Here is a 15,717-nt window from a genome sequence, read left to right as displayed (position 1 = left end):
TTTAACGTCGCCGCTCGACGGTCTTCAGGCCGGGCCGCCGGGGGGCTTATAGTCGCCGGTCCGACTCTGGGATTTAACGTCGTCACTCGACGGTTTGATAGAGATGGTCGTTCGGTGGAAATCAGCATACACTTGTGTTTTGTGATTCCATTCCTGTAGCTAAAGGGTACAGGAGAACGAAAACATGCTTAAATGATTACATTTGCGCACCTTTCACCCAGCTCGGTACGGTTGGAGATAGTTCACGCTCCATGGTCGTTCCAACCATCATCCGTCTTGATCTTCGAGATAGTAGGCGCCCGATCGGAGCTTTTCCATGACCTTAAAGGAGTCGGCTCATGGGGCCTCCAGCTTACTCACATCGCCGACCGGCTTTACCTTCTTTCATACCAGGTCGCCGACCTGAAACGCTCTGGGGATTACTCGCTTGTTATAATTCTGCTTCATCCTTTGCCGGTACGCCATTAATCGGACGGCTGTTTTGGCTCGCTCCTCGTCAATCAAATCCAGCTCCAGTTGTCTCTGTTCGGCGTTGTCCTTGTCATAGCTCAATATCCGCTCGGACTCCACACCGACCTCGACTGGGACGACCGTCTCTCCTCCATATACCAAGTGAAATGGCGTTACGCCCGTTCCCTCCTTTGGGGTCGTGCGGATAGCCCATAGCATGCCCGGTAGTTCATCCACCCAGCTTTCCCCTATATGGTCGAGCCGAACGCGAAGAATCCAAAGGATCTCCCGATTAGCGACCTCGGCCTGCCCATTGCTTTGGGGGTATGCTACGGAAGTGAAGTGCTGCTGGATGCCGTACCCTTCGCACCATGCTTGGAGCTCTTAGTCAACGAACTGCCGCCCATTGTCGGACACGAGCCATCGGGGAATGCCAAACTGGCATATTATGTGTTGTCAGATGAACTTCTTGACCATATGCTCGGTTATTCTTGCTAGCGGCTCGGCCTCGACCCATTTTGAAAAATAATCTACCGCTACCAATAAGAACTTCCGATGTCCAGTCGCCATGGGAAAAGGTCATACAATATCCATACGCCACTGGTCGAACGGGCAAGATACCGTAGACGCCTTCATCTCCTCCGTTGGCTGATGGGAGAAGCAGTGGTGTTTCTGGCAGGAAAGGTAGTGGGCGACAGTCCGAGCGACATCTTCTTGGAGGGTCGGTCAGAAGTACCCTGAAAACAGGATCTTCCTTGCCAGCGAGCGACCACCCGGATGTCCTCCGCAAGATCCCTGATGCACTTCCTTCAATATATATTCCGCATCCTCTTAGCTGACGCACTTTAGCAACGGTCAGGAGAAAGTCTTCTTGTAGAGCTGGTCCCCTATGAGGGTGAACCGACCGGCTCTTCTCTTAGTATCTGGGCTTCCTCCCGATCGGAAGGTGTAGTTCCAGAGTGTAAAAATTTCATTATGCCCGCTCTCCAATCACTCGGGAACGTGAGGCCTTCCATTCTGTCGATGTGTGCCACCAAAGATACATGCTCGATCGGTTGCTGGATGACGATCGACGATATTGAACTCGCGAGTTTAGCTAATTATTTTGCCGCCTGGTTCTCCGTTCGGGGTATCTTTTGTATGACAACTTCCTCGAAGTTGGTTTTGAGCTTCTCGAAGGCGTCCACATAGATCCTGAGCCATGCGTTGTTTATTTCGAAAGCTCCTGAAAGCTGCTGGGAGGCGAGCTGAGAGTTCGAGTAGAGGGCCACCCGACCGGCCCCGACATGTCAAGCAGCCTGTAGGCCGGCTATGAGAGTCTCATATTCAGCTTCATTATTTGTTGCTCGGTAATCCAACCGGACAGACAGATGCATTTCCTCTTCTTGAGGAGAAAGTAGTAAGATACCGATTCCACTTCCGAGCCGAGTGGATGATCCATCGACAAATATTCTCCATAAAGCTGCGGGCTCGGGGTTCTGTACTTCAATTATGAAATCTGCTAAGGATTGCGCCTTAATTGTCGTTCGAGGCTGGTACTGTATATCGAATTCACTGAGCTCAGTTGTCCATTTGATAAGCCGTCCAGACGCCTCTGGGTTGAGGAGGACTCTCCCTAGAGGACTGTTCATCATAACGATTATCGTGTGTGCCAAGAAATAAGGTCGGAGCCTCCGAGCAGCTAGGACTAACGCGAAAGCAAGCTTCTCGAGGCCAGTGTAGCGGGATTCGGCATCCTTCAGAATGTGACTTAGAAAATACACCGACTGTTCTTTGTCGTCCGGCCGTACTAATGCCGAACCAACAGCATGCTCGGTCGATGATAAATAGATGCGGAGCGGATCGCCAGTAATTGGCTTGGCTAATACAGGCAGAGAGTTTAGATAAACCTTCAAAACTTCAAACGCCCGGTCACATTCTTCATCCCACTGGAATTTAGTAGCTCGGCGCAGAATCTTGAAGAAGGGCAAGGCTCAGTCGGCCGTCCGGGAAATGAATCGCGATAATGCTGTTATCCGACCTGTAAGACGCTGAACTTCCTTAAGATTTCTGGGTGGTGGCATATCTTGCAATGCCTTCACCTTGCTAGGGTTCGCCTCGATGCCACGCTCGGTGACGATGTATCCCAGGAAACGTCCGCTTTTGGCTCCGAACAGACATTTCTGGGGGTTCAACTTGACTCCGTACGTTCTCAGCGTCCGGAAGGTTTCTTCTATATCTGCACACAGATCGGCCGCTCGAAGTGATTTAATGAGTATGTCATCTACGTATACCTCTAAGTTCCGCCCGATCTGCTTTCGGAACACCTTGTTCATGAGTCGCTGGTACATAGCTCCAGCGTTCTTTAGTCCGAATGGCATCACGTTGTAACAGTAGGTGTCGTCCGCCGTGATGAAGCTGACTTTCTCTTGGTCTTCCCGGACGAGCGACACTTGGTGATAACCCTGATAAGCATCCAACATGCATATCAGTTCGCACCCGACGGTTGAGTCACCATTTGGTCAATCCGGGGCAGCGGGAAAAATCCTTCGGACACACCTTGTTCAAGTCACGGAAGTCGATGCAGACTCTCCATTTGTTGCCAGACTTGGAGACTAGCACAACATTTGCGAGCCAGCTTGGGAACTGTACCTCGCGTATGTGGTCGGCCTCTAGGAGCTTCTCGACTTCCGCCCGTATGATGATGTTCTGCTCGGCACTATAGGAGCTTCTCGACTTCCACCCATTGGCAGCTTTTCGGTTATGGCGTTTACCTCGATACGGGGGGGCTTCCGAGCGGACCTCGACTCGGCTCGCACCATCTCCACATAGCAACGTCGTCCTGCCAATTGATCGCCTCTAACTTCTCCCACTTTGTTTTCCACGGGGAACTTGATCTTCTGATGGAAAGTTGAGACCACAGCCCGGAACTCGTTGAGGGCCGGTCAGCCCAAAATGACGTTATACGCCGAGGGAGCGTCCACAATGGTGAAGTTAGCGGTCCGCGTCCTCCTGAGTGGTTCTTCCCCGAGCGAAATGGCCAACTTCATCTGACTGACTGGTTGAACCTCGTTACAAGTGAATCTGAACAAGGGCGTAGTCATTGGTAGCAGCTCCGCCCTGTCGATCTGAAGCTGGTCGAACGCCTTCTTGAAGATGATGTTAACCGAACTCCCTGTGTCAATAAAGATACGATGAATAGTATAGTTGGCTATTACCGTTCGGATGATGAGGGCGTCATCGTGCGGCACTACGACTCCCTCGAGGTCGCCAGGACCAAAGCTGATCGCCGGTCCGTTCGCCTTCTCTTAGCTGTATCCCACAGCATGTATTTCCAGTCGTCGGGCGTATGACTTGCGGGCTTGGTTGGAGTCACCACCTGTTGGTCCACCAGCGATGATATTGATTTCCCCCCAAGCGGTATTACTTCTATTTTCTTCCTCCCGAGCAGACGGTCTGGCTTGCTCATTGGAGACTCGAGGGTTGACCCTTGGCTGGTGATGTTGCTGCTGATGGTGGTGCTGCTTGAGTGAACGCCTAACTATTCGCCGCTCGGCGTGCTGATGATGAGTTCGCCTGTCCAGTGAAGGTGATCGGCGGCGATAGTTCCTCGGCTCAGGTTGGGTGATCGGGGGGAGACTCTGGCAGTCTCGAGTGTTATGAGTGGCTGATTGATGGATTTTGTAAAACATGGGTGTCCATACTTTGCCTTTTTGTCTAGGCCGCTCGGCCGAAATGTGCTGGACGACGGGTGATCTGGAATCTTAAGGTGGCCTCATCCCCTCAGCACGTGGTCCTCTCAGCGGTTGCTAGTTGGTGTGTGTTCTCCGTTCAGTTTGGGCTGAGGGTTCGCCTGGTGCTTCCTTCTTTCGGGCTGCTTGCGCTTCCTCCACATTAATATACTCACTTGCTTTTTTCAGCATGTGGTCGTAGTCGCAAGGCGGCTTCCTGATGAGCGAGCAAAAGAAGTCCCCGTCGACTAAGCCTTGTGTAAAAGCATGCATCATTGTCTCAGACGAGACCACGGGGATGTCCATAGCTGCTTGGTTGAAGCGTTGGATGTAAACTCAGAGAGTTTCTCTTAGCCCTTGCTTCATGGAAAAGAGGCTGACGCTGATCTTCTGATAGCGTCGGCTGCTGGCAAAGTGATGGAGGAATGTCGTTCGGAAGTCTCTAAAGCTCTGAATTGATCCGTCCGGCAACCTCCGGAACCAGCATTGTGCCGAACCGGACAATGTAGTGAGGAAGACTCTGCATTTGACTTCGTCGGTGTATTGATGAAGAGTAGCAGCATTATCGAACTTACCGAGATGGTCGTCCGGATCAGTTGTACTGATATACTCTCCGATCGATATGGGAGCGTAATGCTTTGAGAGAGTGTCTTGTAAGATCGCCTCAGAGAACTGGCGATTGACCCGCTCGAGTGACCCTTCATGGCGTCCCGCACGGGCGCTTCATCGGACGATCCCTGGTTGGCTAGGGTCAACTCCGACGGAGTCTGGAACAGTGCCCGATGGAACGGAATAGGGGCGGGCGGCACGTCTCCTGGTGTGTCGGTCTGCCCCTTGTTCTGTGCCCAGGTAGAGTAGTGTTCTAGTCGGTCCTCCATTGCCGCTCGGACCCTAGAAACCGAGGCGGCCTGCTGTACTATCTGCTCGGCTTGGGTCTTCTGTTGTTGCTCGACCATCTTCGCAGCTCGTGCTTGGATGAGTGCGTCGAGCTCCTCGGGAGAGAGCGTCACCATGAGTTGGCATCCAGCTTCTTCCATCTTCTCTGCTCGGATTCAGGTACGTTCCCACAAACGGCGCCAATTTGATCATGTCCGAGCGATGAGTCGATGAAAACTGGGGACGTGGCGCTCTTTGCTGCCTTCAGGTGAGCTCCGCGCCGACGTGGACCTCTGGTGAACCTGCAATAAAGCCGAGCCTAGAAGGGGCTCTCGGCGACGACCCTTCGACGCTCAAGTCAGGCAATGGCGAGATGAAACGGAGGCAAAATAGCGAGACTGTGGCTACAGTAGATGAGAAAAGAATACCTCCGTCGAAGTCCGGAGGTCTTTATATAGGACCCCGGAGAGGCGCGTGCACACTTCCCGAGGCGTGCACGCTCCTCAAAGCATACCTCAGAATGGTTGTATCAGAAAAGCATGTCTGACGCCATACCGCAACTGTCCGAGCATATCTCTGCCACGACAGTGGAAACTTTCACCGTACGATCCTCGGTACGGCCCGACCACCGACTATGCTGTTTGTCGGCAGCAGGTGTTTCGAGAATGATATCACTAGCTGCCCCTTTTGTCCTCTTCTAAATCTCTTGTCTCTTACTGGGTCGAACGGGATGGACGTTTGGCCTCCAGGGCGCTCGGGTGCGTATGCGCATTGGACCGAGCGAGAAGGCCGCTCGGTCAAATACTCGGACAAGAGTATGAGATGGTTGATCCACGGTTTGGCCGAGCGGATCGGCCGCTCGGCGCAAAGGTTCCTCTATAAGAGAAACTCGTGAGCGTCGGAAGCTCAACCCAAAGTCAAACTATCTCGGTGCCGACCCGGGATTCACTCCGATCGGCCGGACAGGTGACCCCCGCGATCGGCCGGGTCCCCAATTTGATCTGGACTTTGACTCTCCCATGTCATTGACCCCTTCCTGTGTGGGCCCCTGATCCTTACCGCCGGATCACTTCATGTGCATCCCATGTGCCTCAATTAGGTTTAAACTTCCTGGTGGATCATTCTAAACCAGCAGAGAAATACTGTGATGCCACAATTCAAAGGATTAGTGTGACATTAATGTGTATACATGTGACACTGGTTTAGACATTCGTTAGGATCAGATTTGGAAGAAAACCCTTCCTAAGTACTGCAGCAGTTCCATCCTTCAGCTCCATCTCACTCAATTCTAGATCTGGATGAACAGAATTGAATTATTCCATTCAAGAAATCATAGGTTTACAGATTTATGATCCAACAAGCTAGAACTCTTAACACAAACACACTTGCGTACGACTTAACCCACACACACAATAACTATTCTCGTAGAAAATGAGAGTCAGCAGAGGTAACCAATGATCATGGAAGTAGGACTGGTAGGAGATCGTCATCAACACCTGAAAGCAACTGCCTCTTCGGCAAGGGAACGTAGAAGAATTGGTCAAGGAGAGCCAATAGAAGATGAAGAGTGTATTGGAATTGCCAGTAAGCAGTGAGCATATTTCTCCCCTTCCATTCAGGATGCGAACATTCCTGAGATGGAGGGAAGAATTGACTGGATTGGAATAGGCAGTAACCAGTGGCCATTTTTGTCCCCTTCTTTTCAGATGTGTTAGGACGGAGGGAAGGGTTTAAACTTTATAGCGTAGACAGGAGAGCGACCTGGTAGGTACTGAAGTCTGAGATTGAGAAAAGACAAAGTGGACGAAGCACGTGGAGACTGTTGATTGGGCAATAATTGTGAAGAACTCTGGAGAAAATCAGTTACACCTATTCTTGTTTTAATGGATACCTTCAGAACGCACCCAATTTCATTCACCGGGAGAAGAAGAAAAATCTATTAACTGAATATAGATCTGAAAAAAAGAAGGTAAAAATCGAGAAGATGTTCCATGATCCCAAAACATACATGAAGAGCATGCTTTCTAGAAATAAAGATTAAATGCAAATCGACCACCAAAGAAATCACTAGTTTGGAAGATGGCAATAGCAAAAACAGAACAGGCCTAAACAAGGATAAATAGCCCTTACTGGTTACTACATCAACATATGTTTTACGAAAGTCATAACAAGGCAGCTCTTCTAGTAAAATTCATGTGAAGCAAACACTCGTCATCATGCAATGGGCATCTCCGCAGGCACCAAAACGGCTGGTCTCATGTATTCCTCTTCATCCTTTGGTGGATGGATAGTGACAAGATCTGGAAGTGGAGTCGTTGGCCCTTGCTTCCCCTTTGGATCCCAGTCCAACATAATTTTGACCTTGATTCCAAGAACACCCTAAAGATTTGGGGGAAACAAGATTTGATTAGGTGGACCAAGTGCACAAAAGGTATAGCAGCGTTGTTATTTGCTACTTGGATTCAAAGTTGAAACTAAAAATCCTTGTAGTTTTTGTGGCGTGTAGAATAGATTAGTGTATTTCAGAACTAACCTGTCTAAGAAGAACATGCCTCACTGCAGAGTCAATGTATTCCTTTACTGGCTGACCAGAAGAAATCATGTATCCATCCTTGAACTTCATGGATTTAGCTCGCTGGGCCCTGAGCTTTCCACTTACTATTACCTGAAAGAAAATCAGGATCAAAATACCACATTCATTGAAAGGTCGATGGATCTCTGGAATAAATTTGTGTACCTCACATCCCTTTGCACCACTCTCCATGACAAACCTCAAGACACCATAACAGGCCCTGCAAGAAAGCACAAGTGAATAACACATTACTTTTATTCTAAAAGATTATCAATGAGATACGCCAATTTTTGAAAGAGCGATGAAAAATATTGACTAAAAATTATTTAGCAACTAGAAAAAGAGATGGATTCAACTGCCTCTGAAACTAGAATAGGCAAGACAAAAGAACTACATGAAGTCTCAACAGGATTCATAAAAGATTATGTCAAAATCTAGGGCAACAGCAGAAGTCATATTGGCCATGAATCAGCTCTTCAGGGAATAAAAAAATATTATTGGACAAGAAACCGACTAGGAGCACCACGTGGGTGCCATTAGACTTCCTGTATGTTGCCTAAAATACAAGCTATGCACTACTAGCCGTCTTACTAAATTCTAGCTCTCTAAGCTATCAAATAATGTATTGTTGAATGACATAACAAAGAATACTTCAGATCTAGATCAGTAGACAGACAGGGAACAGGATCTGATTGATGTATAACTAGAGATCAAGTCATAAAACTAATATAAGAATGATAAATCATAAAATTGAAGTACCAAAAAAACAACAAGAACAAATCATGGAAATCATGAGACATACGATTCAAACACTAACATAGGAAGTGTAAAAGATAATCATAAAAACAATTCCTAAAATACACAATCCTACATAAAAAATGCTATCTGCTTAATCAAGTAGAAACTATATTTTTGCTAAATGAATCATATTAAATGTTTCATAATAAATGATTCCTATAACAAGAAATGAATTATTTGCATTATATGGAAAGCTGATAGAAGCTAAGAAAGGACCAAGTTTAACAAAAAGGTAAAAACATCCAATATGGCAAACTAGTTGGAAAGTCAACATATGATTATAGAAGTACAAAATAATATTCAATACATAATGAAGCATTAATATGTTGCCAATCGCTTTAGTCATGAGATTAAGAGATAGCATGACTACATATGCATCAATGGCAATATCAATGTCGTCATCTTCCGACACAAAGTTGGCACAAAACAACCTATTTGCTGTAAGGATGACAAACATCACCAAACAAAATCAAAATAAGATAAAAGCAATTTCTTACTCAAAATGGGAAAAAAAAAATCATGACGCCAAACAATTTACAAAGTACACAAAATATGATTATAGGAGAAATTGAAACAATGTTTGATTACTTTGCAGATCCATGGACATGTTGCCAGGATCTTTAATAATGGATTAAGGCCTTCACAACATGATATCATAACTAGTAATCTCAAAATTGTCACCTTCTGATACTAAGTTGGTACTAAGTAGTCATCTCTTTATAGATGATACAAGAGAGTTTTCTATGGAGATTTAAGAGCATACAGACACATATCAAAATAAAAATAGCATTGAAGTGTTTAAAAAATAGTACCTTGTGGTTTACACAAAAGAACAGAATTTACTTTCAACCTAAATAACCTAGGGCGAATGGAGTGTATCATACCAAATATAAACATGAATAGCTTGGGCAAACTCTCAGGAAGAGGAAATGGTTTCGGACTAGAGTTTCCCGTAATAATAAAATCTTGAAGTCTAATTAGGTACACAATGTAGAATAGAGAAGCAATAAAAATAATACCATCGTCACACATGGATTGGAAACAAACGGCAAATCAAATACCAACCTGCGAACAGCAAGGCCACCGAGAAGTTTGTAACGCAGTGATTCAGCTTGAGCAATAGCACAGAGCCCCCTATTGTTCACCTTCTCTGCGTAGAGCTCCACGCCGTTTTCAGGAAATTTGAATCTTTTCTGGACCACCGATGTCAACTCCCTAATTCTTCTGCCCTTCTCGCCTGAAGCATCAATCAAGAGGCAATCAAAAATTTCCTCATCTATAAACAGAAACAAACTCCAAAATCAGGAAGACAACTCACCAAGGACGTTCTGAGTGCGGGTCGCCCGGATAATGATCTCTGTTCGCATGGGTGTAACCCTAACCTCGACACCAGAATAGCCATCCTCAGCGAGTTCTCTTGTCAGGACCTCGTTCAACTCGGCAAAGAACACTCCGTCCGCTACGAACTGTACGACGATAGAGAATTCACCAAAACAAACGATTTAAGGGTGAAGGACTGAAACAAAATGGCGAAAAAAGAACATTCATATTGGAGAAGGGCCAACCTTTCGCTTCTTGCTCATTTGGGTCGCCATGGCTATCGCACTCGCGCCGCGCGTAGTCCCTTCGATGAATGCTTCGCTCGTCTGGAAATCAAACCCTAGCAATGGAGAGACATGGTATTAAATAGGAGTTGGGCGGAAGGATCGAACGGTCCGAAAGCGAAGACGGTTCAAGTAGATGATGGGAGCTAAAGAAAAACAGAACCGTCAGATGAATGAAATGCGCCATCCTAATGAATCAGAACCGTTATTTCGTACAAATTCCATTTTACCCCCACAGTTTGTGATCCTGTTCAAAATGTTCCTATAGTTTTCGAATTCCTGTTTTGCCCTATAGAAATTTCGAAATGTAATTCGTCATGGTCTTTTTATAAATCAATTTACAGTTATTGTGTATTACCATAATATCAAATTACAATCTGATTTTAAAAAACCAATTTGTGTCAATTATGTATTATCAAAACATCAAATTACAAACTGATTTTCAAATCTATCAAATTCATCATAAGCACCCAAGAAGCTTTCGTCAATACGAAATCTTCATAAAAAAACACCCAGGTACAAAACTTCCGGCAGTACGAAATCTTAAAAAAAAATTGAACCAAATTAAATCTATTACCCAATTTAATCACTATTTTTACGACTCGAATCGATAACTTCTAAATCACACTTTTAATAGTTTCGATATTTCTTAAAGTCAACAATACAACTTTTAAAAAACCAAAATTTAATAAGCAATAAGTTCTTTTCAAATGTAACCACAAATTGATTTAACGTCGGACTGCGCTGAAACAAAATGACCCAATGAAAGAAAAACTTAAGGCCTCTGTTATATAGCAACTCTTAATTTGATCATGACACTTCTGAAGAAACATTGAAAATTCAATTTGCCTAAAAGCATTTCCAATCATAAGCATGGATTCAATATTTCATGAAACGAAAAAAAAAACACTCACGATGCGGATACAAAATACAAAGTGATCAATGATTAATATGAACTTCGTACAAACTTAGAAGATTTGAAGGGAAAACAATGTCATACTTTCTTAACCACGTTTTGGACAATTGTAAAACATATCGCCTGTTAATAGTCCCTATCAGACTTATAGGATTTCGTCAGTAACATAGCTAACAGAATCACCGAGGAGGAGAAAGAGGAATTATGTTCTGGCAACAGGCTCCAACGCTTCAATCATCACCACACTATTTCCTCGAATAACCTACAAAAGGATTTCCAATTCCTTGAACAGGGCATGGCTAAAAAAATCATCAGAATAATTTTGGCCAGAGGAACTCACCACCATGCCAATGTCATTCTTCTCATTGCCATTCATCTCCACTGTGTTTTCGATGACAAGGTTCATAAATTGGTCGAACCCACGAAGAGTGCCAACCACAACACGATTTGCATTCAGTTTTACTGAAACAGGAGTTCTAAGTTGAGTGATATCAATGCATTCATGATAGATAAAGTGAAGAATGAGACTACTGAGGATTATAACAGTGCATCACAAATGTCATGCTACAATAATGAACAGCCTAAAAAGAATAATATCATTTGCAATTAGACTATTTAATACACATGCCAAATAGTCATACTGTTGACAAACAATTTTTCAGAACTAAAAGAAACTTGAGATGGATCACCTTCCCACTTCAATCTTCACTCCAGGAAATTGTGTAATACAATATATCATTGGAAATTTGCTATCATCCACTACCCAATTCAAAATAAACAAGTTTCACGTGTCGTCAATTGTCAGTCTTACAATTTGTGAATGAGGAAATCAGCTGTGCAATTTCTAACACTTGAATATTTACCTATGGGCTGTTCGCAATTTTCTTTTTTTTTTTCATTTTGTCAATTCCACATGATATTCCGATAGAGATATGAAAGCGTGGAGGGAAGTAGTGTATTGAATGACTAACGAAATTATTCAATTTGATATTGAAAACAAAGAAAAAATATATTAGAGAGTTGATCTATGGATAATAAATCCTCTAGTCCCCTATCTAAAAACAAAGGAGATGTACAAAATTATCCAAATTATAAGGGTATTAAGCTTCATATCATGAAACTTTGAGAAATAGTGAATGAAAGAAAGACCAAGGACTTGAGAGCACGGTGACAAAAATCAATTTGAATTTATGCCTCAAAAATTAACAATAGAAGTTATATATCTTCTCAAACAACTAATTGAAAATGTCGAAAAAACAAATAAAAGTAAGACTTACACATAATATTAGTCGACCTAAAAAAACTTAAGATAGGGAAATTATATGGAGAATTCTAGAAATACGTAAGTGAATTAACCTAAAGAGCGAAGAGTGAAAACTCCAAGCGAATTAACCTAAACATTTCCTATAACTATAGGGTTACATTAAGAATCAATTCTAATCCCTATCTTTTTATACTAATCATGGATGATCTTATTAAACACATCCAAGATATTTTATCATCATGCATGTTGTTTCTAGATAATATTATTTTGATAGATGAGACATGTGAAGGTTAAGCCTGAATCTTGGTGCTGAAAATGAAGGTTTTAAACTTAGTAGAAAGAATATATGAAATTTAAATTTAATAATATCAAACGTAGTAGCAACTGTTAAAATAGGAGATGACAAGTTACTTGTAACTGAGAGAATTAAGTATTTAAAATCAAGGGGTTGAGATATGTCTTACATTAAATATAAGCAAAATGGTAAATGAAGGAGAGTATTAGGTGTTCTTTGGGATCGTAAAATACCTCTAAAACTTAAAAGGAAGTTTTATAAATAACAATTAGACCTGCTATGTTATATGAAGCTGAATATTAGGTTATGACTCAAGCACGTGAGCAGAAAATAAGAATTGCAAAGATGAAGATGTTAAGATGGATGTGCAGACATATGAGGATAGATAGAATAAGAAACGAGATCATTAGAAAGAAAGTCGAAATTGTGCCTACTGATTAAAAACTCTAAGAGACATGTTTAAGATGGCAAAAATATGTACTTAGATGACTAATAAATGTTTTAATTAGGCGATATAAATATGACAAATATGCACATTAAACGAGAAAGAGGAAGACCAAAGAAGACTTGGTTATTAATAATAAAAAATGATAAAATTTATTTAGATATAGTTGATGATATAATAGGGTGATAGAGCTCAATAGTATAGGAGGATCCATATAGCCGACCCCACCTAGTGGAACAAGGCTTGATTGTTACTGTTGTTTGTAAATTCCAATTCCTTGATGAAATTAAAAAGGAGTATCATCATCATAACTTCTTTTTTGTTGATAGAAAAAAAATTACACTGACATAGTCTAAAATAATAGAACATTTATCATTGCTCATACATTTGTATTGCACCTAACCTAAGATGCCATGATTCTTTTTTCTTCCGTATCATAGGTATTTTTCATTGTTATGATATAGCAACTATAAGGTTTTGCTTCTATTGGCACCATTGTGCATGACATTCTTATTAACAAATACATGTTATCTTAATGCATTTAACACGTCAGGAATTTCTCAAAATATTAGGTTTCTCATGTCCATTTTATCCAATCATTTTAACCATTTATTAACTGATGCATCCGGACTTCTCCCATGCATTTCAATTTCTAATTTAAGGTTGACAAACACACAACTATTCTCTTTTGAATGGCTAGATGAGTCAAAATCCATATAAATATTGAAAATAAATCGTAATCCTTCAGGTATCCATGATAAAAACAAACAAAATAAAAAACAATGGCAGTCTCACTTTATCTGCCTATGAAGATATCTAGCCAGTGAGACCAAGTAGAACCACAAGACCAAATATGACTAGCATTTTACATGAGCAACAACTACAGGATACTTTAACAAGAGAGATCAGACATTTGGTATGAGGATAATCATGCTTTGTCATGCAGAGTAACTGCAAAACAACACCGTTTTTTTTTAACCATCAAAATGTGATTCAAAACTCAATGACACAGTAAAAGCAATTGAGTTTACCTATACTAAGCATATAGTAAATACAGACAACCGTAAGCATATTGATACAATCAAGCACTCGTATGAAATGTTTAATGACCAAAATAAGCAAGAATTTGTTCAGTATCTACTTTCTACTTGAGTGGATGCTCAAAACCAGAAACTCCTATCTCCTAGTTGTTCATCCATATAGACTGTCAACAATATTACTTTGCAGCAGTAATATGCCTATAAACGAACTGCTTGAACTAGTCGTTTAACAATAGCAACTCGAGAGTTCGAAATCTCGTAAAAACGACATGAAATCAAATCCCAAAAGTTATGATTTCTCGTAAGAAAAGAGCATTACAGAACTAAAACCAGAGTATTCTGCCATAAAAGAACTCACTTTGAAGCTTCTTGTCCATGTACCTGAAGAAGTAACGCGGGTATTGGCAGTGAGAATCAAACTTAGACTCGAAATGAAGAAAAGATTGGAAAGAAGCGAAGAAATAGAAAATCAACGAAACAAAAGACGATCAACTCACTTCTTAAGATCCGGAGGTTGGCCCGATCGACTCATGAAAACGAGGAGCGAGAAGCAATCGACGAGTAAAACCCTAGCTGTTGTCTTTATTAGCGTGGTAAGCAGCTAGGGGGACGCGGGTTGCAGAATAAAGAGAAGATTTTATGATTTGCCCCTGAATTTAACTCGATTTTCAATTTGGCGACAATTTGTTTCATTTTCTCAGTTTTAGGAGGTTGTTTGCTAAATTGAAAGCTTTTGTTTTTTTGCGGAATTATAAAATTATATGTTAGTATTTTGAAATTCCAAGATAAAATCTAAAATTTTGATGCATTAACTAAATCATCAATTAAACAAAAAAAAAATTAAATGCTCATTCAGTTTAAAAATATTATACTAAAGAATCTCATGAATCATTCAAAATGACAAATGATGCCATGTCAAAAGAATTCTAGAAAAATTAATTGCCTAAAACCAGCAAAAGAAAGAAGAGTACTGAATATGGAGGGTCATCAAGGAAGCTGAGGGCTTTCAAACTGTAGCTTGCTCAAAGCAATAAGGCTAAATATTGCATCCCTACTGCAATCACTAAGACTGACAATTAGCTCATCAAAGAGGGGATAAGCCGCAACAATATAAAAGACAGAAGAATATCACTTTGATTGACAGATATGTTGATTGAACCTTACCAACTGTATAGAAATTGAAAATAAAAAAATCAAATTGATTCCATTTTTGTGATGATTTAATAAAAAATAAAAGCATGTGAAATGTTGCAATAGATTTATTTAAACTTAAAATTAACTAATATGTCAGACAAAGTCCAAGACCATGGTGGAAAACTCCACCTACTACGTTCAAGGAATCCTCCAAGCATAAAATAGTGACAGGGATCCATCAAAGCCAGAAAAAATCTTGATTGATACATATATGTAGGAAAATGAGCTCTAACTTGAAATGAAGCATGCTAAAAAAGAAAAAAGCAGTACAATTAAACTCCACCTAATACGTTCAGGGAATCCTCCCAGCATAAAATAGTGACATGGATCCATCAAGCCAGAAAAATTCTTGATTGATACATATATGTAGGAAAATGAGCTCCAACTTGAAATGAAGCATGCTAAAGTCTCAAGAAATAGTAGCTAATGATGTGTACATGAATATGGCATTGAGTTGAATGTGACGAAAAGTTGAGTCCTACTACCAATACATCCAAAAGTTTTCCTAAGTTTATGCTTTTGCAATTATTCACTATTGGAACCATAATGCGAT

At 41.8% G+C, this 15,717-nt stretch overlaps 2 protein-coding genes across 3 annotated transcripts; both read right to left on the bottom strand.

Moving 5' to 3' along the window:
- Positions 1-7,057: 7,057 nt before the first annotated feature.
- On the bottom strand, positions 7,058-10,128 carry LOC121984251 (40S ribosomal protein S3-3-like). Of its 2 annotated transcripts, XM_042537103.1 has the most exons (6): positions 9,972-10,128; positions 9,725-9,872; positions 9,472-9,643; positions 7,774-7,828; positions 7,570-7,701; positions 7,058-7,415 (listed from the first exon to the last, which is right to left on the bottom strand). In XM_042537103.1, the coding sequence occupies exons 1-6, from the start codon at positions 9,999-10,001 to the stop codon at positions 7,251-7,253; spliced, it is 702 nt and encodes a 233-aa protein (XP_042393037.1). In that variant the 5' UTR covers positions 10,002-10,128; the 3' UTR covers positions 7,058-7,250. The 2 variants fall into 2 exon arrangements, with proteins under 2 accessions (XP_042393037.1, XP_042393028.1); XM_042537094.1 differs by having other exon boundaries at positions 7,570-7,828.
- Positions 10,129-10,930: 802 nt separating this feature from the next.
- LOC121984241 (probable small nuclear ribonucleoprotein G) lies at positions 10,931-14,603 on the bottom strand. Its single transcript, XM_042537083.1, has 4 exons — positions 14,468-14,603; positions 14,329-14,351; positions 11,267-11,388; positions 10,931-11,188 (listed from the first exon to the last, which is right to left on the bottom strand). Exons 1-4 carry the CDS (start codon positions 14,500-14,502, stop codon positions 11,129-11,131), a joined length of 240 nt encoding a protein of 79 aa, XP_042393017.1. The 5' UTR covers positions 14,503-14,603; the 3' UTR covers positions 10,931-11,128.
- Between the last annotated feature and the right edge of the window lie 1,114 nt (positions 14,604-15,717).

This window comes from Zingiber officinale, chromosome 1B, assembly GCF_018446385.1.
Source record: "Zingiber officinale cultivar Zhangliang chromosome 1B, Zo_v1.1, whole genome shotgun sequence".
NCBI lineage: Eukaryota > Viridiplantae > Streptophyta > Magnoliopsida > Zingiberales > Zingiberaceae > Zingiber > Zingiber officinale.
The sequence above is the reverse complement of the archived record's forward strand: the minus strand, read 5'-3'. Positions and strand labels throughout refer to the sequence as shown.